At 33.1% G+C, this 25,249-nt stretch overlaps 1 protein-coding gene across 2 annotated transcripts in view; it reads left to right on the top strand.

Moving 5' to 3' along the window:
• Positions 1 to 559: 559 nt before the first annotated feature.
• immp2l (inner mitochondrial membrane peptidase subunit 2) overlaps positions 560 to 25,249 on the top strand; it is a 76,599-nt gene continuing 51,909 nt past the window's right edge. The window contains exons 1-3 of one of the 2 annotated variants that reach the window (XM_042752571.1): positions 560 to 686; positions 5,810 to 5,944; positions 8,000 to 8,103. In XM_042752571.1, coding sequence (XP_042608505.1) covers positions 5,813 to 5,944; positions 8,000 to 8,103 — 236 coding nt within the window. In that variant the 5' untranslated portion in view covers positions 560 to 686; positions 5,810 to 5,812. Of the gene's footprint in view, positions 687 to 753; positions 903 to 5,809; positions 5,945 to 7,999; positions 8,104 to 25,249 lie in introns of those variants that run through there. The other variant, XM_042752570.1, reaches the window with a different exon arrangement.

The raw sequence follows: 25,249 nt of genomic DNA, 5'->3' as shown, positions 1-25,249 counted from the left end.
CTATGGATAGATTCATAGTCTGTGTAAGGGATTGCAATGTGTTTCACATCAATATTTTCAATTATATTAATTCTTATTTATATAATGTTTATGAATATATTTTTAATTATGTAACTTTTCAAATATATCTCTAGTGACAAAAATTCATACATATAAAATACATAATGAAAATGACATGTAACATCTACCTCACAGCCTCATTTTCATCTAATATTAATATGAATGCAATAATGTATTGTATTTTTTTCTGTCCCAAAATTATTTCACATTTCTAAATCAAATATAATTTCTTTCAAATCTCACATACCATTTTTAAAAAAAATCTTAAATAATGCATTATCAATTATAATATGTAAAATAGACTTTTTATTTTGAATAATTATTTTAATTTTATATGCAGGCTATGTATGTATATACACGCATTTTATTTTACATGTTGAATATTTTATGATTGTATAAAAAACAGAAATAATTATACACCTATTTTATTCAAAATTTTTAAATATATCCTTATTGTACTATTATGTAAAATAGAATTTATATACTAGTTTAACATACATATAATGTAAACTAGTCGGCTCAAGCTAATGATATGATTGTGAGTGGGAGGGCTTTAGGACCCGGAAGCAGCGAGCGTGGTGTCGTAGTGAACGGAGCGACGTACAGCACGTACATAAAGACATTAGGTGAGTGTATGGACACGCGTCTGATATCATTGATACTCTGCATTTAGTCCGCATTAGTGCTGAGGGGTTTATGCTTAACTTTTACTTATGTATTATAATTGTATGCACCGTTTCGAAGTTCATCACACGCCCACTGTTTGCCCTTGTTTATAGTAGAGGCATGACCTGTAAATCCAGCGTGGTCGCCATAAACGCTGAACTACAGGGTTTACTGATGTAAGTTAGTTTGAACTGGTGTCGCAGTTTGCAACTTAGTACACCACAAAATGAAACAAGAGAGATGTTGTACACTCGCTAATCTAGTAACTGTGTTAATTTATTTGAAAGAGCTCGGGCTGTGTCTCAAAACATGTCATTCGTATGCGTAGAAAACTTAAACAAGTACAAATATTAGTATACTACACAGAATACTGTATCCCGATGTGCAGTGCACTTTACTGGACCTCCCATGTCCAGAGTCCAAGTTGTTTATCAGGAACCGTTTTAAACCTTTAATTTAAACAGTTGTAAGTCAAGACACTTTTACACAAAATTATATTAAAAATGGGAAATAATATTTTTTATATCCGGAAGGTTAGCTGAACAGCACTTGCTAAATTAAACATGCAATGTAAAAACTTAAAAGTCAAATAAAGGTAGCTATATTTTTATGCACATATACATACGCTTTCTGGCCATAGACATTCAAAACTGGCCTGTGATGGCCAGAAGTGTTGATTGTTCAAAATGTGTTTATGCCAACTAGGTAGACAGCTCATTATGTTTTGAGACACAGCCATTGCTTGTTTGCTGCCCATCACATTCGCTCAGTTAAGATCATATAGATCTCATGTAAAGGTACATGAAGACACTGATATAAAAAGAGGTCATTCTCCCATATGAGTGCTGAATTTAGTTTCTAGGTTAATTAATTAACGAAGTTGCCCTTGCGAAGCTACCCTAATGAATACGATTTTTTTTAATTTCTAATCCGTAACTCGTGAAAACATCACTTTATATTGGCTTTGAGGCTTGAAATGGTTGTGTCCATTAAAGGAATATTAGATTTAGTATATATTAAACAAAACAGATCATATATTATACATTATATAAACTGATGCACTGTGTATAATTTTTTAAAATGAAAACATTAATAAAAATGTATATATACATATATGTATATAGGCCTATACACACACACACACACACAGTTTTTATTATCTTTTTTATTAAAATCTTTAAATAAAATTTAATTTAAATCATTTAATAGAATATTTTATATTTCTGAAACACACACACACACACACATAATCTCAATGACAGGCTATATGGAATATTTTCCATTGTATGACATCTATGACAGGCTATATGGAATATTTTCCATTGTATGACAACTACAAGTGTGTGTGTGTGTGTATATTTATTTATATATGCACACACACACACTTGTAACATTGCCATTTTTCGCAAAATGAAAATATTAATAAAATATTTGTATAAAGTGATTTATATTTGAATTATTATTTTTAATTATTTTTAAATAAAATAATTTAATAGAATCATTTAATAGAATATTTAATATTTTTTTTTAAAAAATCACAAACACACACATATACACAATATAAATTTCTTAACAAAGTGAAAGTGAATTGAAAAATATTAATAAAAATCATAAATTTCTTAACAAAGTGTGTGTTTATTATTTTGTACAAAAGTTTTATGTGAAAATAGTTGTATTTTTTATTTTTAATTAAAAATATGTACAAATGATCTAATTTTAAATATGAAATAACTAAAATATATTAATTGAAAAATAATAATACATTTGCTTGTATGTAGCCTATATGTAGACTGTTTAAAAGCAGCCCTCTGTGTGCGAACCTTTGACTTTTGCATATAAACAGTTTTAAAAGTCTTATCATAGGATATCGTGAGTCAGCCTCGTTCTTTTTTGTGTGCTCGTCTACAGCTGTCTGCAGCACATCATTAATCTCACCGCTGCTGTGATGCAGACTAATGGTCAAGCATTCCAGCTGAAATCATACTTACAGGTGCAGACATTGAGATAATTTAATCAGATTCGGTCTGTCAGCGCCGTGGCGTGAAATGCACAGTTAAAATAGGCCCATACATCAAGGAAACCGAAAATTGCCTCGTCGAGAGTAGAAATCTGTCATTGCGGTTTCAAATTACCCTTAAAGCAGCAAGTTCACTAAGCATTTTTGGACACATTTGATGACTGGTGCAATTAAAATGGTTACGCTCAGGTATGCATAAACAAAGCTACCAGGCTACAGTTTTACATTATGCAGGTGGCATATTTGACAGTACTACTCGCAGGATAAATGGGTTAGAAGTTATAAACGCGAAGCATATGATAAATCGATTCTGCTGGCATGAGACCACCATGCACCGTTCCGCAGCTGTGTGCAATGGTCACCTAATATTACCCAGACATTTGCTTTCAACTTTAGAAACACATCTTTAATTGGACTCAGCTACAAAAAATCCATCTATGTTGCACACCTGCTGTGCCAACCTTGGTTTTTATCGCTCATGGTTTTATTTCTGTCCGTAGCACATGGAAAATGGTGGAAAATGTTCTCGACTCGGAATCTGAAAGCAGCCTTTGATGAAAAATGAACTCAGTGCTTTCTTTTGATCTCTGCGCACCAGTCCTAGATTTTCCCATCTGCCCGTTTTTAAGAATAAACTATTAGATGCTCCACTTTACACACCTTTGAGATCCTTGTGGCATGTGCCAACCTCTCCGTATGTAGCTGGTGAAAATATAGGATTGTGGCTCAGTGGAGGGACAAGCAAAAAGGGACATCTTTGGGAAAAAGGCCGTTGTGTGTTGTGTGGCACCAGCATGATTGGCAGTCTCTCACTGTATGTGCTGCTGAGGGATTATTGTTAGAGGAACCTGACAGCTGGCACTTGGCAGATCTGCCCAGAACACCATGGATAATTTAGCCGCTCGTTGTCATAATAGTTCATTAGTCACACTCTTGTGTGAGATGCAGCTAAGCGAATGAATACTTAACACTACAAGAAGTTTCAGAGCAGGGTAAGACACACGAGAGATGAATCTGCTAGATGAAGATGACGTGAAATCAAAATGTACCCTGTTTGCTTTCTTAATAGATGTTTGAATTCAGTGCTTGCAAGGTCCTCCAGAGAAAAAAAGAAAATTGTGATTAATTAAAATTCAATAACCTTTGACATATATATACAATACCATAAAAAAAAGTTTATCTGAAGGAAAATAATTCATATTCAGCAGGAACACATTCAGTTGATCAAAAGTGACAGTAAAGACTTTGTTACATTTATTGTTTTTATTTTTATTTTATTTTGTATGTAATTTGTTACAAAAGATTTCCAGATAAATTGTGTTCTTTTAAACTTTCTGTTTATTAGAGGCGCCTTTAAAAAAGTTTTTATAAAAATATAAAGCATCATAAACTTTATAAACTGTTTTCATCAGGGTCAATAATAAAAAATGTTTCATGAGCAACAGCAAATCAGCATATTAGAATAATTTCTGAAGGATCACGGGATACTGAAGACTGGAGTAATGATGCTGAAAATTTAGCCTTTTCATCACAGGAAGAAATGACATTTTAAAATATATCCTAAAAGAAAACGCTTATTTTAAATTTTAAAAATATTTCACAATATTACAGTTTTACTGTATTTTTAATCAAATTTTTCAAGAACTTCAAAAACGCTTATAGTTTCCGAACATTTGAACAGTATTCTATATGTCAAAAGCTATAATTTTTTTTTTCATCTAATAATAATTATTATTCATAGTTATCAATAAAATACTTTAGAAGTTTTGGGCATTTATTGACGATATTAATTAATTTAGCTTTAGAAATGTATTATTGAGTCTGTACATAAACAGTCAGTGATCTTTGTGTAGCTAGTCAAACACATCCTCCACAATTTTATGTTTCTTCCACAGGTGTTGATAGACTATGTAGAAGTGTTGTAATTTTTATGTACTTTTTTAGAATTGCGATTTTACTTCCCATAATTATGACTAACTCTCACAACGTAATTCTTTTATGCTTCATCAAGCAATTATTTTTTTTTAGTACTGCCCACTTTTGACTTTGGATTATGTCTCATAACAGAAGTAAAGTGCTTTGCAAATGCTGTTTTGTGCAGAATAATCAGTGTTTGTATTATATTGATAGTGTTGCCTCGGGTAGCCTACATACACAGCAGAGAGTCAGGAAGGTGTCTCTTTGCGACAACAAAAGAGGTTTTTGTAATTTTCCCTGCTTGAGCCATATCTGGCTCACAGCAGTGCAACCCTGACAAATCCTGCACTGCGTTATGATTCGCTCAGCACTTTTTTTTTTACCCTACATCTCCCAGATCCTCCACTAAGTTTTTTTAGTCTCTGATTTTTGAGCCTCTTGAATGGTCTCCTGTGTGCAAATGGCTTCAAGACTTTCTTCAAATGCTTACCAGTAATTCTGTGAGGTTGCTTCTGGATGCCTTGACTTGAGGCTTTTTTGGGAAAGTGGTACAAGCTGTTCCTCATCTTTTTGTTACTGTGGTGAACTCTGTAAAATGAATGAGAAGCATAATTGCACAACGTGTACCTCCAAATAAAGCATCACACTAGCAATTAATGCTATTAGAGCGAGCGTGCTCTTGTCAGATTCAATTTCAATGCCTCAGTGGGTTTTCTGCCCTAATGCGCTGGGTGTACAGAGTTTTGTCATTGCGAATATGGTCCACAGATGGCTGCAGATAGGTGCAATTACTAAATTCGTCATTAAATTGGCTGCTTTATGAGTGTGTTGTTCTTTTTGACCTCACTAGTGCCCTGCAATTTGATTCAAAACAAGGTCGGTTCATGTTTGGAGGCATATGGTTAAGCTTACTTAAGATATATTTGTTCTCTTTGTGAGTTTAGATCTTCCAACATATCCTTGAAACATGTCTTTTTCCTCTGGAGAGACTACTTCTCAATACTTAAACAACAAAGACATCCGTATTTTGTTGAATGTTTGAATTATTTCTTCATTAGATGTTACCAGACCAGAGAAAGATGTCTAAATTGCCTGGCTGAACTCTTTGAACAAGCTAAGGTCATTTTTCTTTTCATTCTCTCTCTTCAGACGATGGCGCAGACGGGCTTTGGGCGAAGATACTTCAAAGCTTTTGTTAGTGGCTTCTTTGTAGCCGTCCCCGTGACAGTGACTGTTTTAGACCGTCTTGCCTATGTGGCACGCGTGGAAGGTGCCTCGATGCAGGTGGGATGTCCTTTATACACTTTATCAAACTTGGTAATGTTGTTTTGATTAATCTGGTTTAGTCTAGTTTTGCTGAAAGATAACAAAGATGTGCATTTTTCTTCAAACAATAAGTCGGAGCTGTGGTGCATTGGTTCTCGCATATTTTAGGCACGTTAAGCCATGGTGCTCATATGGGTAATGCAGGTTTGAGTCAACCTTTTTTTCTTTTCTTTATTCGGAGCTGTGGTCATTTTTTGTTTTGTTTATTTCTGTTTTTTTATTTACTTTTTATGTATTGTGGTTTCAAATTTAAAACAAAAATAGCATTGTCATTCAATCTTTTGGAAATTCAATTTATATCTTGATATGTAAAATATGTCTATTTATGTTTTTAATTTTTAATTTGAGTTTTTCAATTTACTGAAAGACACGGCAATATTTAAACATTTTGATTTAAAATAAAGCAGAATAATAATACTTGTGTATTTAAAAAATAATTTTAATATTTGTAAATATTTTATGATGGATGTTATGTTGTAATTTAAGTGATATTTAAGAGTTGATTTAAGAATTGATTCATTGAGACAGACAGCTTGAACTACAGTTATTAAAGATTTTTATTTTTTTTATTGTTAAGTGTTGTGAAACTACAATCATACAATCTCTGATGATATGCTGGGCAACTTTTTGAGCAATGTTGCCGTGCAACTTTGTTTAATTTTGCCGTCAGCGGGCAACCAGGTGAGGCACAGGGCACACGACAGATCTAAAGTATCTAGACAGAAATTTGTTTCTCATTCTCAGTGGGAAAGTGCCCAAGCAACACTGCTAAAAAAAAAATTGCCCAAAAAGTTGCCCTGTGTATCATCAGCCTAATTAAAGTCCATATTTGTTTTTTTACAGATGTTTTGCCTGTATTTTGAACTTTACACTGCATTGCGTTGTGTCTTAGAGTTAGCGGACAGGTCCATAAACTTAATGGATACTGTCCCACTAATGAGCTGCCAGTGCTTTTTCTGTTATTTTACAGATTTAATTCTTACAGTGTAGTTTAATGGCAGTTTAGTAAACTTAATAGTAAATACAAAACACCTTAAAATCACCATATTCACAATGTTGCTTGATTTTTGTATTACCGTCAAAATAAATGCAAATTATTTATACTTCTATTTAAACATTAATAACCTTTTACTTATTTTAGGACTTTGCATCAATCCAAATTTGCTAAGCATTGCACTAATAGCGCTAAGACCGTGATGAAAGACACCTCCAATAATAATGAGAGAAAAGCGTCTGAATAAACCAAACGCCAAACAGAAGTAATGGTTCATTATGTACCTAATGAACACTAACTAACCAAAACGGTGTTGTTGTTTTCTTTTCAGAGTCCAGTTTTCTGACTGGGCTTATAGTGTTATATATTTGCTAATGGCTTTTCCCGGTACATCCACGGCCTTTGAATCCAAATAAGTCACTCCATGGACAATGCTGAAAGCTGACGCCAATGCAGAATGAGAAAATGTGTCTGAATAAAAAGATAGAGCGCCCAGCTGTGACAGATAAATTCTCTAGGCGGGAACGCTCGTTGGGATATTTATTTTAGAAGGACAGATAAGAGATATTTCTGTCAATTATCCCAGCAAGCGTGAAATGGCTCATCGAGATCTCCCTTAATGATTCATTGGAGGCCTGTGTATCAAGTCAGTCGACAACTTGCATGCTTGAGAAGGTTCGTCACACTCAAGTTGTTTGATATACCACCACAAAAGAGTTAAGAGGAAAACAAATAGTCTTAAAAAATTCTATTTCGAAGTTAACTTGTATGACGTTATTTTTACCCTTAGGATGTCGTCAGTCGAAAGGCTGAATGAAGAACAGAGGCTCTCTTCCAGAGCAAAATTAAAGCAAAGTTGCTGAGTTTATTCTTAGAGTTGGCTTAGTAGTTTGGGAAGTTTGTGTGGTATGGAGGATTAAAGCAATAAATCACAGACCAAAAAGAAAAGTCGTCTCTAACTTTTCCAGAGTCTAGAATTTATGAAGCATGTTGACTCATGTGGTTTGAATCTTTCCCAGCCGTCCTTAAACCCAGATGGAGGGTCGTCACCTGATGTTGTGCTGCTCAACCGCTGGAGTGTGAGGAACTACCAAGTACACCGAGGGGACATTGTGTCAGTTCTGTGAGTAGCCGCTTTTAAGTCGTATTTTGTGCTATGTGACCTTACGCTGTGGGCAGAGCCACAACACTCTAGAAACCAAGTGACTGAAAAAAACACTTTTTTTGTGTGTTTTATTGTATTGTGTGCAGTTGTGGTGTGGTGTAAAGTAGAGATGCTGTACAGTTAGGGATGCACAATATATCGGTTAACAGGCAATATTAGAGATCTTTTGAATTTATTGGTATCAATGATGTGGCCATCTTCTAATATCACTTAAAGTCTTTAAGTATAGACATATTTAAAAACACTAATAATTTAATAGCATTGGAAAATGTAATGTTTAGCATGTCTCAAAATAAATATCCATTTATCATAATGTACATGATAACATTGTGATGCCAAAAATCACTTGTAGTATTTAAAATGACTGATTTTAGTTTACATTTATTTAGATAAAATAGCTTATAGTTTTTAAAATGGGTCATTTAACGGTTATTGTCCATGGCAGTAATTATCGGCTTATCAAAATTGGCTTGAATTTTAATATTGGAGCATGTTTAAGTATATGTTGATTATTGATTAATTAGCGATTTTGTAATTTAATTAGAATCTTTCAATTATTTCGATCTTTACATGTGATTCTTAATCTTCACCTTTAATGATGTTAAAAATTTAATAACGCAGTTAAATTTAATGTTTACCAAATCTCAAAATTAATTTATCTATTGTTCATATTGCACAATATAATATTGTATATTTATATGTATATTTGACTTTGTTATTAAAAATTTAATAAAAATGTTGACTATAATCTTCAGTTCAATTTTTATGCCACTTATTGGTTTTCGGCTGCAACACCAAAATTATTATTCTTATTTTGTTGACTGAAATTGATGCAGTTCTAGCATAAATCTTAATTTTTGCACCTCAGCTCTGGCGAAATCCTATAAAATGGTCTAAAATGTCTGAAAAGTCAGTCTATTAGTTGAAATTTGACCGATATTATGTTTTTGTGACAGACCGATATGTTGATGTCAAACGGTTGAGCCTGTAGACCTCTGCTGTTTCACGGGTGTCATACCCGTCCTCGCATTCACTCATGTTTTCAAATCTTTGATGAAAAATAGCCACTCAGAAAATTGCCACTTAGATAATCTCCATCCAGATAAAGACATCTGTAGCACTCAGAATTGCTAATTGGACCATTTTGGTCCCTCTCTAATCTGCCACAGATCTCCTTGACCTTAAACCCAGCTGCTCTGAGTACACTAACTCAAGAGGAATCCTCCTCGGGATAATGAGCCCACTACTGTCATTGCAAGTAATTGGTATGGACGCAATCGTCTGATATACTATAATGTGGTGCTCAACACCAAAGGCCTTTTGACACAGGCCCTGTGGAGGCAATCATCTAAAATCTAGTTAGGTAACTTCTGTTCACTTTTACGGTATGGTCTGTATTTTGAAGCACCAGGGGGAAAGAAAGCATTTATTTCATCCAACTCCTCGATCAAACACTCACCCTGCTGTGTTCTTTGGCTTTGTATGTTTGATAGACCAGTAGATGGGCTCAGCGCCGTTAGCTGTTCAAATGAGGTTTTGATACTGTGATTGTAATGCTGCCACAGGATGTTTATCACATTTAAAACATTACTCTGTTGGCCTGTATCCTGAGCAGAGAGTTTAACATGAATTAATGAAGTAGAAACCTTCAAACAAGCCATTATCAGTTACTAAATTATTCGGTTTAAAGCATCTTACCTTTTTCTGTCATTTTTATTGCCACTAGCAGTACTGAATGAAACAAAAATAATAACTGTTCTCAAGAAGGTTTTTAGAGCACTGCCTCTGTCTGTCATTGGTCAAACAAACTGATGACTCCTCCCCCAAACTCACATCATTGGCTGAGCCACTGTTGCTATGCCAGGCTGGGCAGAATTCTCAAACAAACAGAGTAGTGTTTTCAAAACACCTTGAAGTTGTAGTGTCTTATTTATCATTTTTAATCTGGAATAGCATTAAGTTTTTTTTTTTTTTTTTTTTTTTTTTTTTTTTTACAGAAAAAGTACACATTTCAGCTTTAAATTGATATACTGTTTATTTAGTTATATAAATCCTTGAATTGGGAACAATGTTGAGAGCGTGGCAAGGCAGATTCACTCTATCATTACCCAAAGATGGCACTCTTCCCCTGCTGGGAATCGACTGCGCTGGGAACATGATGTTCATCCTTTGTTAAACTATTCTGAGGGGGAACGCTACAGTAGCAATGCATGCTAACACTCCTGACTTTGATTGTTTAAGGCTTATTCAAGGCCCATATAACATTAGGCTTTTATACACTTTGTAATGGAATGTGATGTATTGCCAAGGGAAATCCTAGTGTTTTGGATGAGCTAGTAAATGAAGCTTGTATCCATTATTATTGTTATTAATAATATTAATATTTAATTGTATCTATATTTTAATAGTGACCTTGCGTGTCAAGCCAAAAAACAAACAAACATAAAAGTAGTTTTTCACATATCTATATTTCATGTGAAGTCCCGTTGTGAGGTTCTTATAGTTATACAAGTAAAATTAGGTCATTATTCAATTAAAAGGTTGAATTATGTAAAAACCAGTGTGATTTTAGCCTTCAGAAGTCATTTTTAGACTTCTTTTATGATACTTCTGTTGTGTCTTTTTGTTGTTCTATAAAAAAAAATCAAAATTCTTCTTTTGTGTTTCACAAAAATGAGTGAGCTATTCCTTTTTACGTTTTTATATTTCTTAACCATGTTTAAACATATGTAGATCACATGACCATGTGAATTGGCACAAAACAGTCTAAATCAAATTAGGAATCAAATCAGACATTTCTGCGTGCAGTTCAATCTGAATGTTTTTATGCAGTTGCAAGAGTTTTGTTTTCCTCTGGCTGTGTGGATCAAAAGCAGATATAATTGGATCTCATTTCAAACGTTGTCTAAGGAGATCTCTGAGCCCACAGAGTAATATATCTTATTTAGAGAACATTCCTCATCTTCAGACAGCAGTCGATGGGGACGAGGCTCTGTCAGGGTGTTTTATGCACACAGAAAACATTTTGTCATGCTTTCAGTGTAAACAGGGACAAACTTGACGATTTTATGAATTGACATTTAGAGCAATCTGAAAACTAGTCCTTCACAGGATTATTTGGTCAAAAGTCAGGTCTGTGCATCTGTGACTAAGAGGAAACGGCGGCGCAAAATTTAGAGTGCCTAAACCTTTTGTCCTTTTGAAAATTTCCAAACATTTTACAAATAACCACAGGTCGCAAAGGAAGCGTAGGAAATACAAATAGTTGTTCTGACTGGAAGCATTGATAGAGGACAAAAAGAGCAGATAAATGTCCATTGATTTACAGCATGCCTGTCAATTTTCCCACTCTTTTCCGAGCCGCTTTGAAGTGTGCTGGGCAGAAAATGGGATTTTATTGGAACTGGATTGGGTTATGAGAGTAATTAGCCCTCTACATGGAAACCAGTTCAGCTCAGGCATCCTCGGAGAGTTTTCGTGGAGCCCGACCCGCATTCGGGAAATTTGGCATTCAGCTCAGGGTTTGAGGTGAACCGAGCCTTCTGTGCTTTTAGTAGCAGCAACCTGACAACCTGCTTGGTTGTTAATGTGGTGGACAGAAAGACATGGTGGCAAACTCAATGTAGGTGGGTCATGTTGGTGGGTCTCTTTAGTCTAGAAACCGGTTGTGTGTTTTTTTGGGGGGGGTTTTTTAGGTTAAAAAAAAAAATAATTGCATGTGAAAACCTTCTGAAACCTATAGGAAAGGACTTTGAGGAAGGTCAGGAGCCAGTGTGAGGGAGGTTTGGGCCAGTTAACAGAACTGCCACACACTAAATCTGACCAGTCTTGCATATATCCTTGTGTAATTACATTGTAGTTTTAAAATATGACACAAAAATTAATTTTATTATATTATAATTATTATTATTATTAATAACCATGGGTTTGATAAAATACCAATGCAAAAATATTTAATTAGCACAGAAAAGTTATCATGGGTACTAATAATATATAATATATCATGCTTTATTAATAGTAATAATACAATTATTAATAATGTTATTAACAATAACAAAAAGAAGAAAAACTGTAACAATTGTACAAGTGTTGAAATTATCTTTCTGTAAATGCTACCTCTTTTTAAATTGAATAATAATTAATAATAATAATAATTATTATTTATTATTATTATTGTTGTTGTTAATAAAAATTGGACAAATTGTACAAGTGTTGAAATTATCATTGTGTAAACACATTTATGCTATCTCTTTGGCAATTGAATTATAAATAATAATTATAATTAATGCTGTTACTATTCATGTATTAATGGTAAAATAATTTTAGTAACAACCTATTATAGCAATTTAAACTTTTATATCAATAAACTTTAATGTTAATGAAACCTTATGTTTTGATGATAATAGTAGTAGTAATAATAATACTAATAATTAAAATTTTTTATTATAATTTACATTTAAAATTTTTGCTTTGTTTTGTCCAGTTTAACCAGCAAAAAACAAAAAATCAAGATTATTACCATTACCCCCCTCCCCCCCATACCCCCCCCCCCCCTACCCCCCCCCCCCCCCCCAGATAATACCTGTTTTCCTGAACAGTATCGGAAATGTGGCTTATGGCGCTATAAGCTATATTACATTTATAGATAACATGATTTTGTCCTGCTTTAGATCCTGATGGCCACTTTACAAGCCATGCTGTATTGTACTCAGCATGAGGCTTAATATCATTCTTGTGTCAGCCCTTGATTTTTGTGGCATAAAGATTGGTATCATTTATTGCCCTCCGTTTTTTTGATGCCTTAACTCATCATTGCTTCAACGGAGACGTTATCTGTGAGGCTATCTGTGCCATTAAATCAGATGATAACTGTCACATCAGAGCGGTTAGAAATGAACGTTTCAAGGAAATTTAAACAGTTACAGTTCCTTTAAATAACGTGAAACTACTTTCCTTTGCAGTTAGATCTTATAAATATTTAAAACGTGGATCATCGTTATTGTAATTTTTCTCCTTTTAGTCTGAACCGCAAGATGAACCTTCCCCTTTTGGCCAGAAAATGAAATTATCAGTGGAGGAATCGCTCACAGATGTTTAATTTGCAGAAGCTGGAGGCAAGCGCTCTCTGTTCATCCAGGGAACTCTGAAACTCATTTTCTCCTCCGAACAGCTTCACCAATTAAATCGGAGGTCAAGCGTCCATCATCCTTAGCAGGAAAAGCTTTGGCTGCACTTGTAAAAGATGATTTATTCCATTTGTTAGTTGTGCGTGCCGGATTTGGTGGTTCTCTTTGTTTGTTGAATCTGCAATGCATGCAGAGAATATGAAAAAATAGAAATCAAGGAATGCGAGTATAGCAGCGATTTAGAAGCAAACACTGATGCTCTTCCAAGTTCACTTAGCTGGAAGCATTTGTGTCCAATGTGCCTTGAGCACTTTCTGAGCCTTAATCTCTGTCAGTGTAGAAAGAAACAGCTTTTATCTCTTCTATTTATTTATTGCATCACACTGTTTTTAAAATATTTCATTTGATTTAGTTTAATTTTATAATTCCTTGAGAAGTATATTATTTATTTGTTTTTAATGTTTATCTGAATGTAGCAGATGGGAAATTAATCTTACAGATGTCAAGGGGTATAGAAACATATTATATATACTTATATATATTATATATATATATATTATATATATATATATATATATATATATATCTATATATATATATATATATATTAAAATATTTCATTTGATTTAGTTTAATTTTATAATTCCTTGAGAAGTATATTATTTATATAAAAATCAAATGTAATGATAATGTAAAATATATTTTTTTTATTTTATTGTATTTTTTTTATTTTATTTGAGTCTAAATCAACCCAGTGTTTTAATTTGACTGTTTTTTTTTGAGTAATTATCTAAAGCACGTGTTGCTGTGGAGACGGTCTACCTCTGCAGCTGTTTTTACATCTTAGAGCTTCTCTTAACAATACAGAGACTTCTGCAGTGCCCTATTTAATGTGATTTATTATATAATTTTTAATCTCAAACGAAAACTACATTAGCCACACTCATGTAAATATATCTATAGTTGCAAACATAGCTGTTAGTGGTCTGTCATCATGCCTTGTGAATATTTAGTCTGTGATTGGAGCAGATATCTCTTTCTGGACAAACATCAAAGAGGCTTCCCTGGCACTTACCGCCAATAGGATGCCTCCTCTAAAATGAATTAGCACTGGCATTGTACGTTCCCCTCGTCTCCTGCATGAACTGTGCTCTGCCCACATCAGTGGGAGATGTTAGTCCCTTGACATATTCAGGACATAATAAAGCTGGAAGATCTGGATGTAGCAGATGGGAAATTTGTCTTAAAAGATGTCAAGGGGTAGCTTACTTATTCTTAATACCTTTTTCTCTCTGTTTCCTTTGATACATATATATTACATTACATTTAAGTTATTATATTATTATATATTACATATACTATTTTTGAAAAAATATTTTAAATTTGTGTTTTATTATATTGTATTATATTGTATACTATACAAAATTAGTTTTTAAAAATTTGTTTAATTTAGAAATATAATATCAGTACAGTAAAAATATTCCTATTTAGATTTTTTCTTTATTTTGAAATGTTTATTATCTAATATACTTTTATTAGTTTTTACTAATGAAAGTTAGATTAAAATGTATTTGAGTGTCATTTTAATTAAAAAAAAATTTTTTTTTATTGTTTTTTTTTTTATATAATTTTTTTAATTTTTTAGTTTTTTTTTTTTTTTTGATATTTTTTTTTTGTTTAATGTTTATTTTTAAATTAGAATTTAATAATTAAAGTTAGAATAAAATGTAACTGAATATAATTTTAAATAAAAAATTTAAATACTATTTACTTATTATATAGATTGAAAATGTTTTTTATTCTGTTTAGTATTTTGTCTTTATTTTGATATTTAAGTTTGAATTCATATTTATATTAAACTTTTAAATTTAAATGTATTTTTAATTAATAATTTAAATAAAACAGTTCAGATTTATGTAGATTGAAGATTTTTTTATTTTATTTAGAAATTTCATTAAAATTTAAATTATCAAAAAATAATTAAATAAATTAAAACTTTTTTTTCCTTTTTTATATTTTAATATGATTTAATATTTATTCTCACTAGATTTGTAATCAGAATTGGATTACAAAATCAAATTTAATTAAAATGTAATTGAATGTATTAACTAATATATTAAATTCAATTATACTTGGAAAAAAAATATTCTATTTAGGTTTATTTTATTTTATTGAATCATTATTCTTATTAGATTTTTAATAATCCAATTTGGATTAAAATGTAATTGAATGTACAGTATTTGAATCTAAATTGAATTTAATTGTAAAAAAATTTGAATAGCTATTGAAAACATTTTTTAAGCTGTAGAAGATCCTAGGTTATTTTAAGATTTGTTCTGCTTTATAATGTTTTCACCTCTTTGTTATTCTATAGTTTGCATATCAAAGCTGGGGTGAAAAAAGCAGCAAAGTCATTGCTCCTGGTGAAAGTGTGTGTGGAATTGCACGAGTCACGTTTGCTTCGGAGCACAAACAGCTGTGTCATCACAATGCAGCGCAGCCACCACCATGGCAGCAACATATTTCTGTCCCTCAGCAGTTGGAGAAGACTCATTACAGTCAGGTCACAGCCATTCACTCCGCTCCAGCCGTTTGCGCTCCTCTGCTCACCTACTGTTCACTTTATTATCAGTATCAGGAGTGTTACAATTCATTTCCCCAATGGCGGCTGGTATTAAATTCCCTGTCACACTCGGGAGGTCAGCGCTTCAGAGGAGCCATGCTAATGAGCGCCAGGGAGCCGGGTGCCGGCCGTGGCAGATTAAGACAATGTGTCAACATGCTAAGCTTCTAATAAGAAAGATATTCTTTAGGGGAATTACCAGCTGCTCTTAGACGGCCACAATAGAGGTTAAGGCCGAGAGATAGCGGGGATTTTAATGAATTCCCGAATTCATTTCCGTGCTTTTCAGACCTTTTGGTTTGGAAAATTTGGGACGTTTAGAGACTATTCATATTTTCACAAGCTCTGAGATTAATACGAAGGAAGAAGAACAGGGCTCGACAGTAAGTCTGGTGGGATGGTGCTGTCCAGTGTGACACAATGTGACACTTGTCCTATCTCACAATCAGTGATCACACAAATCAGTGATTTTTTTTTAAAATATTTATTTTCAGCATTTCAAACTTTATTAGTAAAGAGCAGTGTAGATTTGACAGAAAGAGAAGTGGGAGAGAGATGGGTGGCGGGATCGGGAAAGGTCCTCAAGTTGGGATTCGTTCTGAGGTCGGGTGTAATGTAATGGTGATTTGATTTAGTTTAGTTTAAAGATGAATGAGAGATGGCTTTCTTTATAAAAATGACTGGGGAGGAAGGAAGGAGAAACAGTCAGTCAGTTACTGTAAATACTTTTCAATCCAAAAATTAATATCTACAAAAGATTTACTGTAGTAACACTAAACCTACCCAATTAATACGTTATTATTAAACAATCATTAGGCAGTTAATTTCCACGTAATTTAATTAGTTTTTCTCAACATTTTATTGAAAGTTTTTTTCTCGAAATTTAACAACTTTTTTTCTTGTAATTTAACAAGTTTATTCTCAATATTTTTTTTACTTCAACTTTTTTTCTTGAAATTTAATGCGTTTTTTCTCAACATTTTCAACTTTTTTTCTTGAAATTGAACGTATTTTTTTCTCAAAATGTTATGTTTTTTTCTCGTAATTTAATGTTTTTATTCTCAATATTTAATTTAGACTATTTTGTCGTAATATAAGTTTGTTATTTGAAATTTAATGACTTTTTTTCAAAGCATTTAAAATATTTGTAAAAATTTTATCTCTCTCTTTCTCTCTTTTTTTAATTAATTTATTTATTTTTTTGGCTGTGTGGACAGTGAAAATAGTGATAGGCTATGGGTATAAAATTACTACAAGTAAAAATGACTACATCTCAGAAGTCCAGCCATTAAGTGCTTGTTACTGAGTCTTTCTTGTGCATCAGCAGACTTTCTATCTGTGTGAGTTTGCACCATCTTCTTCTGTCATTACCTCACACCTATCTCAGAAAAAAAGAAAGAAAAAAAACTCCCTATCCAGAGACTTGGATAAAGATTGATGTTTCTTTTACTCCCAAAGACATTTTCTCTGCACTAAAATATAGCTTAGAGCCTTTTTTTCCAATCCTAACCTGTCTAAAAAGACCGTGTGTACGAGAGAGAAATGAACTATACAACTCTCATGCCGTCTTAAGAATGCAGAATGCTCTCCTGCCGCCTAGACCCAGATATTTATAAAGCGTTATTAGCCAACACACATCTGTGGGCTCTGGATTTCATTATGACTATAGGTGGTCTCTGCTTAGGGCTAATGCCAGTGGCAGGAGTCATTTCTTGGTGCCAGTGATTCTCCATGCTAAAGACGTGTGGTGTCAGCGGCTAGCGGCGCTTCTGCTGTTGTTTGCAGTGCTAAAGAGATCCCCATGGAAACAAATGAAGCCACAGAATCCACCTGCTCCATTATGCAATCATGACCGCAATCCAATCCACAAGTGGTGCTGAACGTTTAGCCAACTTGCCATCCTAATTTGGATGCCTGAAGCAGTGACAATGGCCCTCCAGGTAGAGTTAACCCATTTCCATATTTAGCTCAAGCCTGGGAGGAGAGGCAAAATTTGGAAAGCTAAATGAGGGATCATGCATTTTAGCAGACATGATGGTTTCCATCATCATCCTTATGACAGTAGGGTCCAAAAATGTCTTGTGCAGATGCCATATAAACAAATACTTTTTTCTGTTCATTGACATACAGTGCTCAAAAAAATTAAAGGAACACTTTGAAAACACATCAGATCTCAATGGGCAAAACTATCATGCTGGAAATCTATACAGATACGGACTGGGTAATGTGTTAGGAGCAAAAGGATGCCACATCGTTTGATGGAAATGAAAATTATCAACCTATAGAGGGCTGAATTCAAAGACACCCCGACAATCAAAGTGAAAAAATTATCCAGCAGCCTTTTGCTGAAATTTCATTGCAGCAACTTAAAATGGTACTCAGTAGTTTGTATGGCCCCACGTGCTTATATGCATGCCTGACAACATCGGGGCATGCTCCTAATGAGACGACGATTGGTGTCCTGGGTTATTTCCTCACAGATCTGGACCAGGGCACCATTAGCTTCTGGACAGTCTGAGGTGTAACCTGGCGGCGTCGGATGGACCGAAACATAATGTCCCAGAGGTGTTATTTTGGATTTAGGTTAGGCGAACATGGGGGCCATTCAGTGATCAATTCCTTCATCCTACAGGAACTGCCTGCATACTCTCACCACATGAGACCAGGAGTTGCCATCGTCTAGCCTCTAGAGGTCTGTGCGTTCCTCCATGGATATGCCTCCCCAGAGCATCACTGACCCACCACCAAAACGGTCATGCCTATCAATGCAGCATAATGTTCTCCACAGCTTCTCCAGACCCTTTCACGTCTGTCACATGGGATCAGGGTAAACCTGCTCTCATCTGTGTTAAGCACTGGGTGCCAGTGGCAGACCTGCCAATTCTGGTGTTCAGTGGGAAATGCCAGTCAAGCTCCACGTTGCCGGGCAGTGAGCATCTAGAGGATGTCGGGCCCTCAGGCCACCCTCATGAAGTCTATTTCTGTTTGTTTGGTCAGAGACATTCACCCCAGTGGCCTGCTGGAGGTCATTTTGAAGGGCTCTGCCAGTGCTCATCCTGTTCCTCCTTGCACACAAAGGAGCAGATACAGGTCCTGCTGATGGGTTAAAGGACCTTCTACTGCCCTGTCCAGCTCTCCTAGAGTAACTGCCTGTCTCCTGGAATCTCCTACATGCTCTTGAGACTGTGCTGCGAGACACAGCAAACCCTCTGGCAATGGCACATATCGATGTGCCATCCTGGAGGAATTGGGCTTCCTGTGCCACCTCTGTAGGGTCCAGGTATCGCCTCATGCTACCAGTACTGACACTGACCCTATCCAAATGCAAAACTAGTGAAAAACAGTCAGAAAAGATGAGTAAGGGAAAAAAATGTCAGTGGCCTCCACCTGTAAAACTATTCATGTTTTGGGGGTCATCTCATTGCCCATCTAGTGCACCTGATGTTCATTTCATTTAACACCAAAGCTGCTGAAACTAATTAACAACCCCCTCTGCTACTTAACTGACAGGGCTGCGTTTCCCAAAAGCTTCGTAAGCCTAAGTAAAAAATAGTAAATATCATCATGTCATCCAGTTTTTTTTTACCCTAATAAAAGTTATAGGAGCATTGAATAGTTAATAAAGAAACTTAATTCTCATGCTCATTATATTAGTGTTAACCACGCTTATGCTAACGATTAACTACTCTAATATTAGCGTTCATTTCAATCCGAGACTCAAATTAAAATATTTCATAGTATTCATAACAGAAGTGGTGTTTCCCACAGCGGCATATGCAGATTCATTCTCTGCCAGCAGGAGGTGCTTGTAGAGAGCGAGAGAGAGGTTTCCCCGGTAACGGCTAGATCTGTGTATGGGAAACACTGTGATACTCACCTGCTTAAACTCTATAATTTGATCTGGGAGTCTGTCTTTAAAGTGTTTTGTTAGTTTGGTGTGTTTCCTCCTTTTGAGGTCGCCTCATCTCATTGCTTTTATGAAGAGAGCGCATCTGCGCACCTTTGGATAGCGCACCAAGAACTGGGTTAAAAAAACCACCGGCGCACCACCGGAACTTAAAAAAAAAAACTGGTACTGTAACATTTTCGTTTTTTTAGTACCGACTTGGTACCGAAGTACCGGCTCTTTTGACAACACTAGTGCAGTGTTAAAGCATGGCTACGTGTGATTGCTTTAAGTGCATTTTTGGGAAACGCACGTGAAACAATAATAAACGATCGTAAAATGACTCGTAGATTAAAAAGTGTTCCTTAAATTTTTTTGAGCAATGTATATTATATATAATCTACTTTATTATTATATTATATTATATTATATTATATTATATTATATTATATTATATTATATTATATTATATTATATTATTATTTAAATATTTAATATTTTAATTTTAGATTTATAATATTATATCATATATTTTGTGTAAAGTTTAAACAAATAGATATATGTATTACAAACATAACTTACATATATTATATTATATAACATTATATTATATTATATTATTTAATATTTGTTTTTAATTTAAATTAAATTGTATTTTATATTCATTTTTTATTATATTGTATAATATTTTATATGTGTAAGTTATATTTGTATTCTGTATAAAATGAAATAAATTATATTATATTATATTATTACATTTATTTCACATTTGTTTATTTTAATCAAAAATAAAATGTATTTTATATTTATTTATTTATTATATTGTATTATATATTATATTTAAAAATTAACAAATATTTATATATTCAATTTATAGATAATATAAATGTAACTCAAATGTAATGTCACATTTAATAATTTATATATAATATAATTTCATTTTTTATATTTAACCTTTATAGTTTTTTTATATATTATAATATATTATATTATATTATATTATATTATATTATATTATATTATATTATATTATATTATATTATATTATATTATGTTCTATTATATTATATTATATTTAAATCTTGAGTTCATTATCTAATTTAAACCTGAAAGTGACTATAGATTTTTAGAATTTTATATATTTTTTAACTTAATAAAATTATTAAAAAAATTTCAAATTAATAAGAAATATTTCAGATTCTGCACTACTTGCAGTTTTTATTTTAGCTACTATTTAGCTCTATATAGCTGCATTTTATGTTAAATGAAATAGAAATGTAATATACTTTTTAATAAAAGAAAAATCTAAAAAATAAAAGAATGGTGTGTATGTGTGTAAGCATCCCACCTCAAAATAGAATTGTGCTCCATATGTGATGTTTGGACTTTCTAATGTATCATTAGTGTTGTATTTGTCAGGCATGAGTGCATCTATACTGTCTGTACTCCCTCCACATTCAGCCGTCTGAACTCTCATGTTGTTGCCTGGGTAACCTGTTGAGGGAAGGTGTGTACTGCAGTGTGTGCCTCACTGCTCACTTCCGAATTTCTAGTCAATATGCAAAATGTATTTAATGGTGGGTAATTTATTTATTGCCATTTTTCATCTGCTGGGACTCCAAACGTCTTTCTTGGCAATGGAATTATCTCAAATGGTTATTACTTTGCATGCATTGAATTTAATTAGTGCATTATCTTTGTGGACAGAAAGTCTCTTAATCGTGTTTTAGATGAAATTTAAGTTGCTTGCTGCCTCAGGTTCTTGTTTTTGGAGTGAAAAGCTAGTGCTTGGGCATCTCTGCTGCATTACCACTTTTTTGACTTGCCAAAAGATTTGATGAGGGCCTCCTCCTCCTCTTGGTTTGATGTAGGTTATATAATAGCGCAGCAGTAGTATGTTACATATTTTTAAAATACTGTATGAGCTTCAACAGTGCATCCCTCATCAGCTGTGTTTCCATTACCCTTCAAATTGCAAGAAATGAAACTGCAAATGGAAAATACCCCTATTGGAAACAGGCCAATTTTCTAAAAACTCCCATATATCGCAAAAAAGGTTTTACTCTCAAATGAGGTGGTTTTTCAGGCAAATCGAAAAAAAGAAATACATCGCAAAACTGCAATGGAAACAGTTTTTCACATTTACAGGTAACATGGCATAAGTAAAAATCACATGAAGTTAATAAAATACAAGTTAATATCAGTTATATCCCATATTCATAATTGTGACCACAACGTCTCTATACAATGTCTACCATTGTAACGTTACAATCCACACATGACCTGCATTTATAGTAATAGGTGTTTTGTGTAACATATATATATATATATAGCATTCAACTATTTCAAATGAAAATTGATATAAATAATTTGTAAAATGTATTAGATTTATGTATTTACAGTACAGTATATTAATGAAATATAATTAATATTAATATGTTAAAGTAGGCTATATACATTATTTTTAATTGAAATATGATACATTTTAACCAAACCCATACAGAATAAATCATAACTTTTTAAACCAATAAAAAGTATTTATAATATAACAATAAAATATATTTAATATTAATGAATAAGTTAAGTAATATCATGGACGAATGACAAGTGTGAACAATTCTATCAGTTTCATCACAAAAATTTAATAATTTGATACATTTGAAAAAAAAAAGTCAAACCTAACAAACAACAAAAAAGTTATCATATCATTACGGAAAAGTGTTTTAAAAAGGATTGCAATATAGTACAGTATGTAACAGTATGATTTTATCAAATAAAGAGACACCTGAGAAGATTTGTTTACTCTGCTGCTGTTATTCCCAACCACATTTGACGTTCAACACAATTACAGTTTCAAACACATCCAGCCCGACCTCCCTCTGTAATTAACTAATTGATTTGCGCTCGTCCATCCGTTCCTTTTTCCAAAGAAGACTGCTGTTCAGGCCAGCTGCTGGAGGACAAGGTGAAATATGGGCTAACGTGACTTTGACTAATAGCTTGGAGGAAGAAAGATGGCCCTGGCGCTCCTGACTCCGCAGATCTCATGGAGGTCAGTTCTAGAATGTGGCTGATTAGAAACTTTCCAACTGTAAAGCAGCCACAGCGTGTTCCTGAAGAGGGCGGAATGGACCGGAAACACTGCTGTAATGAGCTCAATAATAGTTAACGCCACAAGGCCACGGAAGGCAGCCGTTCTGACGGCCAGGTTATTGGAAAAAGACACTTAATGTATTTTTTTGTAATTAAATCTCCAGTTTCACCTCAGAAATCGATATGAAGTGCCGTCATAAACCACAGCTATTGAGCAGGATGCGGACTGCAAAGCCTCTGAAGCTTAATGTCGGAGAGAAAGTGCTACGCCGTAAAATGGATTAATAAGTATTAGCGTTAAGGCGAAGACATTTCCAGGCTCTGTGTACTGTTGTTTGCGAGAGGTTTCTCATAAAGTGGCATAAACATTAAAGTTAGTAGACCTTTATATGTTGGCAGTGGCGGCGCTTGTAAACTGCATTTTACTGAAAAGGTCAATTTACTCTTTCACAGCTCAGAATGTGAAATACTGCAGAAAAATGATGATTTAGACCATCAGGATATTACTCATAAAGCTTTGTTTTGTTTTTTTTCTCGAGAGTCGAGAGCTTGTTCAGTTTTTAAATTGGATCTTGTTAAGACTAAAGCAAACATCTCTCTTACTATTGTGCATACTTTGATTTATGGATGTGTGCTACAGACATGAATGATACCTGAGATCATATGGCTTGTTGAGAAGAAGTGTGCTGAACTCTTCTAAGTGATAAGACTTGAACTAAAAAAAAAAAGTAATAAGTAAAAAATAAGTAAAAAAAAAAAAAAATGTAGCAATGCCCCACCTAAATGTTTTATATTATATAAAGTATAAAATACTTACTTATTTCTTATAATTAGGAAACGGGACACTTTGATTATTTTCAAAAGAGTTTTCAAAGTGTTTAGGTATGAATCAATTTTAAAATTCTGGTCATTGTTATATATGCTTAATCTATTTTCATGTTATGGCCTTTTACCGAAATAATGTATAATATTAAAATTCAATATTATTTTATCTAAAGAAATTAAAAATTATGTGTTATGTCGGAAAACAAGGACAATATTAAAATTCGATTAACTAAAAATATATATATATTATGGCCGATAAATTAATATATATATATTATGTATTTTTCTATTGTGTTTTTTTTTTTTTTTATGTTTTATATTAATTTATTTTTTTATGAAGATTTTAAATTGTTAAATGAACAGTATTGATGGCCTATACACTTGACAAATTGAACTGATATTAAAATAGTTCTTAATACTGTTAAAATATTATGGCCTATAACTTGACAAATGAATGATATTAAAATGATCTTCTATTTTTTTTGTGGGATTTTTTAAAAATATATTTTTTTTTTTGATAAAAAAAGAAATGGATTATAGAAAATGTTTTTTTGTGAATAAAAATTGAAAGATATAATAAGTGAAATGTGCTAAAAAATTGAATGTTGATGTGTTGTATGAGTGATAGTCATATTAAATTTTGAATGTTGTTGTGCTGTATTTAAAAAACTGTATGAAAAAGTATATAAAACAAATGTAAAAATCTAAGCAGTAAATCTCTGATTTGCTTGTGTCTCATTAGTCTTTTGTGGCTCTCAGTAATATTATGCTAGTGGGAATGCAGCAGAGGATTATAACTCCATTAAAGCATGCATCGTACATCATCCAGTCTATTGTCTGCATGCTGCAAATGTAGTGTGACAGGAACAGAAATCGTCACTGGTAACTTATCTCTTCTCACTCCAGCACATGCAGTGTTATATTTAAGCACACATGCCTCCTCAGTGCTTTATTATATGCCGTCTTATTTGGCCCCACCGCTGAGAGCTCATCAGGGCCAGACAGCGGGAGCTGAGAGGAATATTGCTCTCAGGCAGGAATGTTGCAGAGACTGCTCTGTTGGGGGTGACGCAGAAGTTTGTACTCAATCACTTTTTCCTGCTGTCTTTGTATCTGTTTGTCAAATATAAATGTCATGGGGTCTTTAAGCTACTGTTTTGTTGTTGTTCTTACATGCATTTAAAGGAATATTCCAGTTCATTCAACATGATTTGTGGCATAATGTTGATTTGCACAAAATAAATTTCCATTAATAATAAAATGGAGAATAATTTAAATGAATAATTTAAAAAAGAATGATTAAGGTTACAGTGAGGAACTGGCAATGGATGTGAATGGGGCCAATGCTTAAACATAAAATACAATTTTTTTTTTTAAATAATATAACCAGGGTTATTATAGTTAACTAAAAATAAAACCTTTAAAAAATTACTTGAAATAAAATAAACCTTAGCTGAAATAAAATAGAATATTAAAAACTTTAAACATAAAATATTAACTTTTTCAATTATATAACCACCAGAGTTATCAAAGATAACTAAATCTAAAACC

The sequence above is a fragment of the Cyprinus carpio genome, chromosome B25, assembly GCF_018340385.1.
Source record: "Cyprinus carpio isolate SPL01 chromosome B25, ASM1834038v1, whole genome shotgun sequence".
Classification (NCBI taxonomy): Eukaryota; Metazoa; Chordata; class Actinopteri; order Cypriniformes; family Cyprinidae; genus Cyprinus; species Cyprinus carpio.
This window is presented reverse-complemented; position numbering and strand designations above follow the sequence as displayed.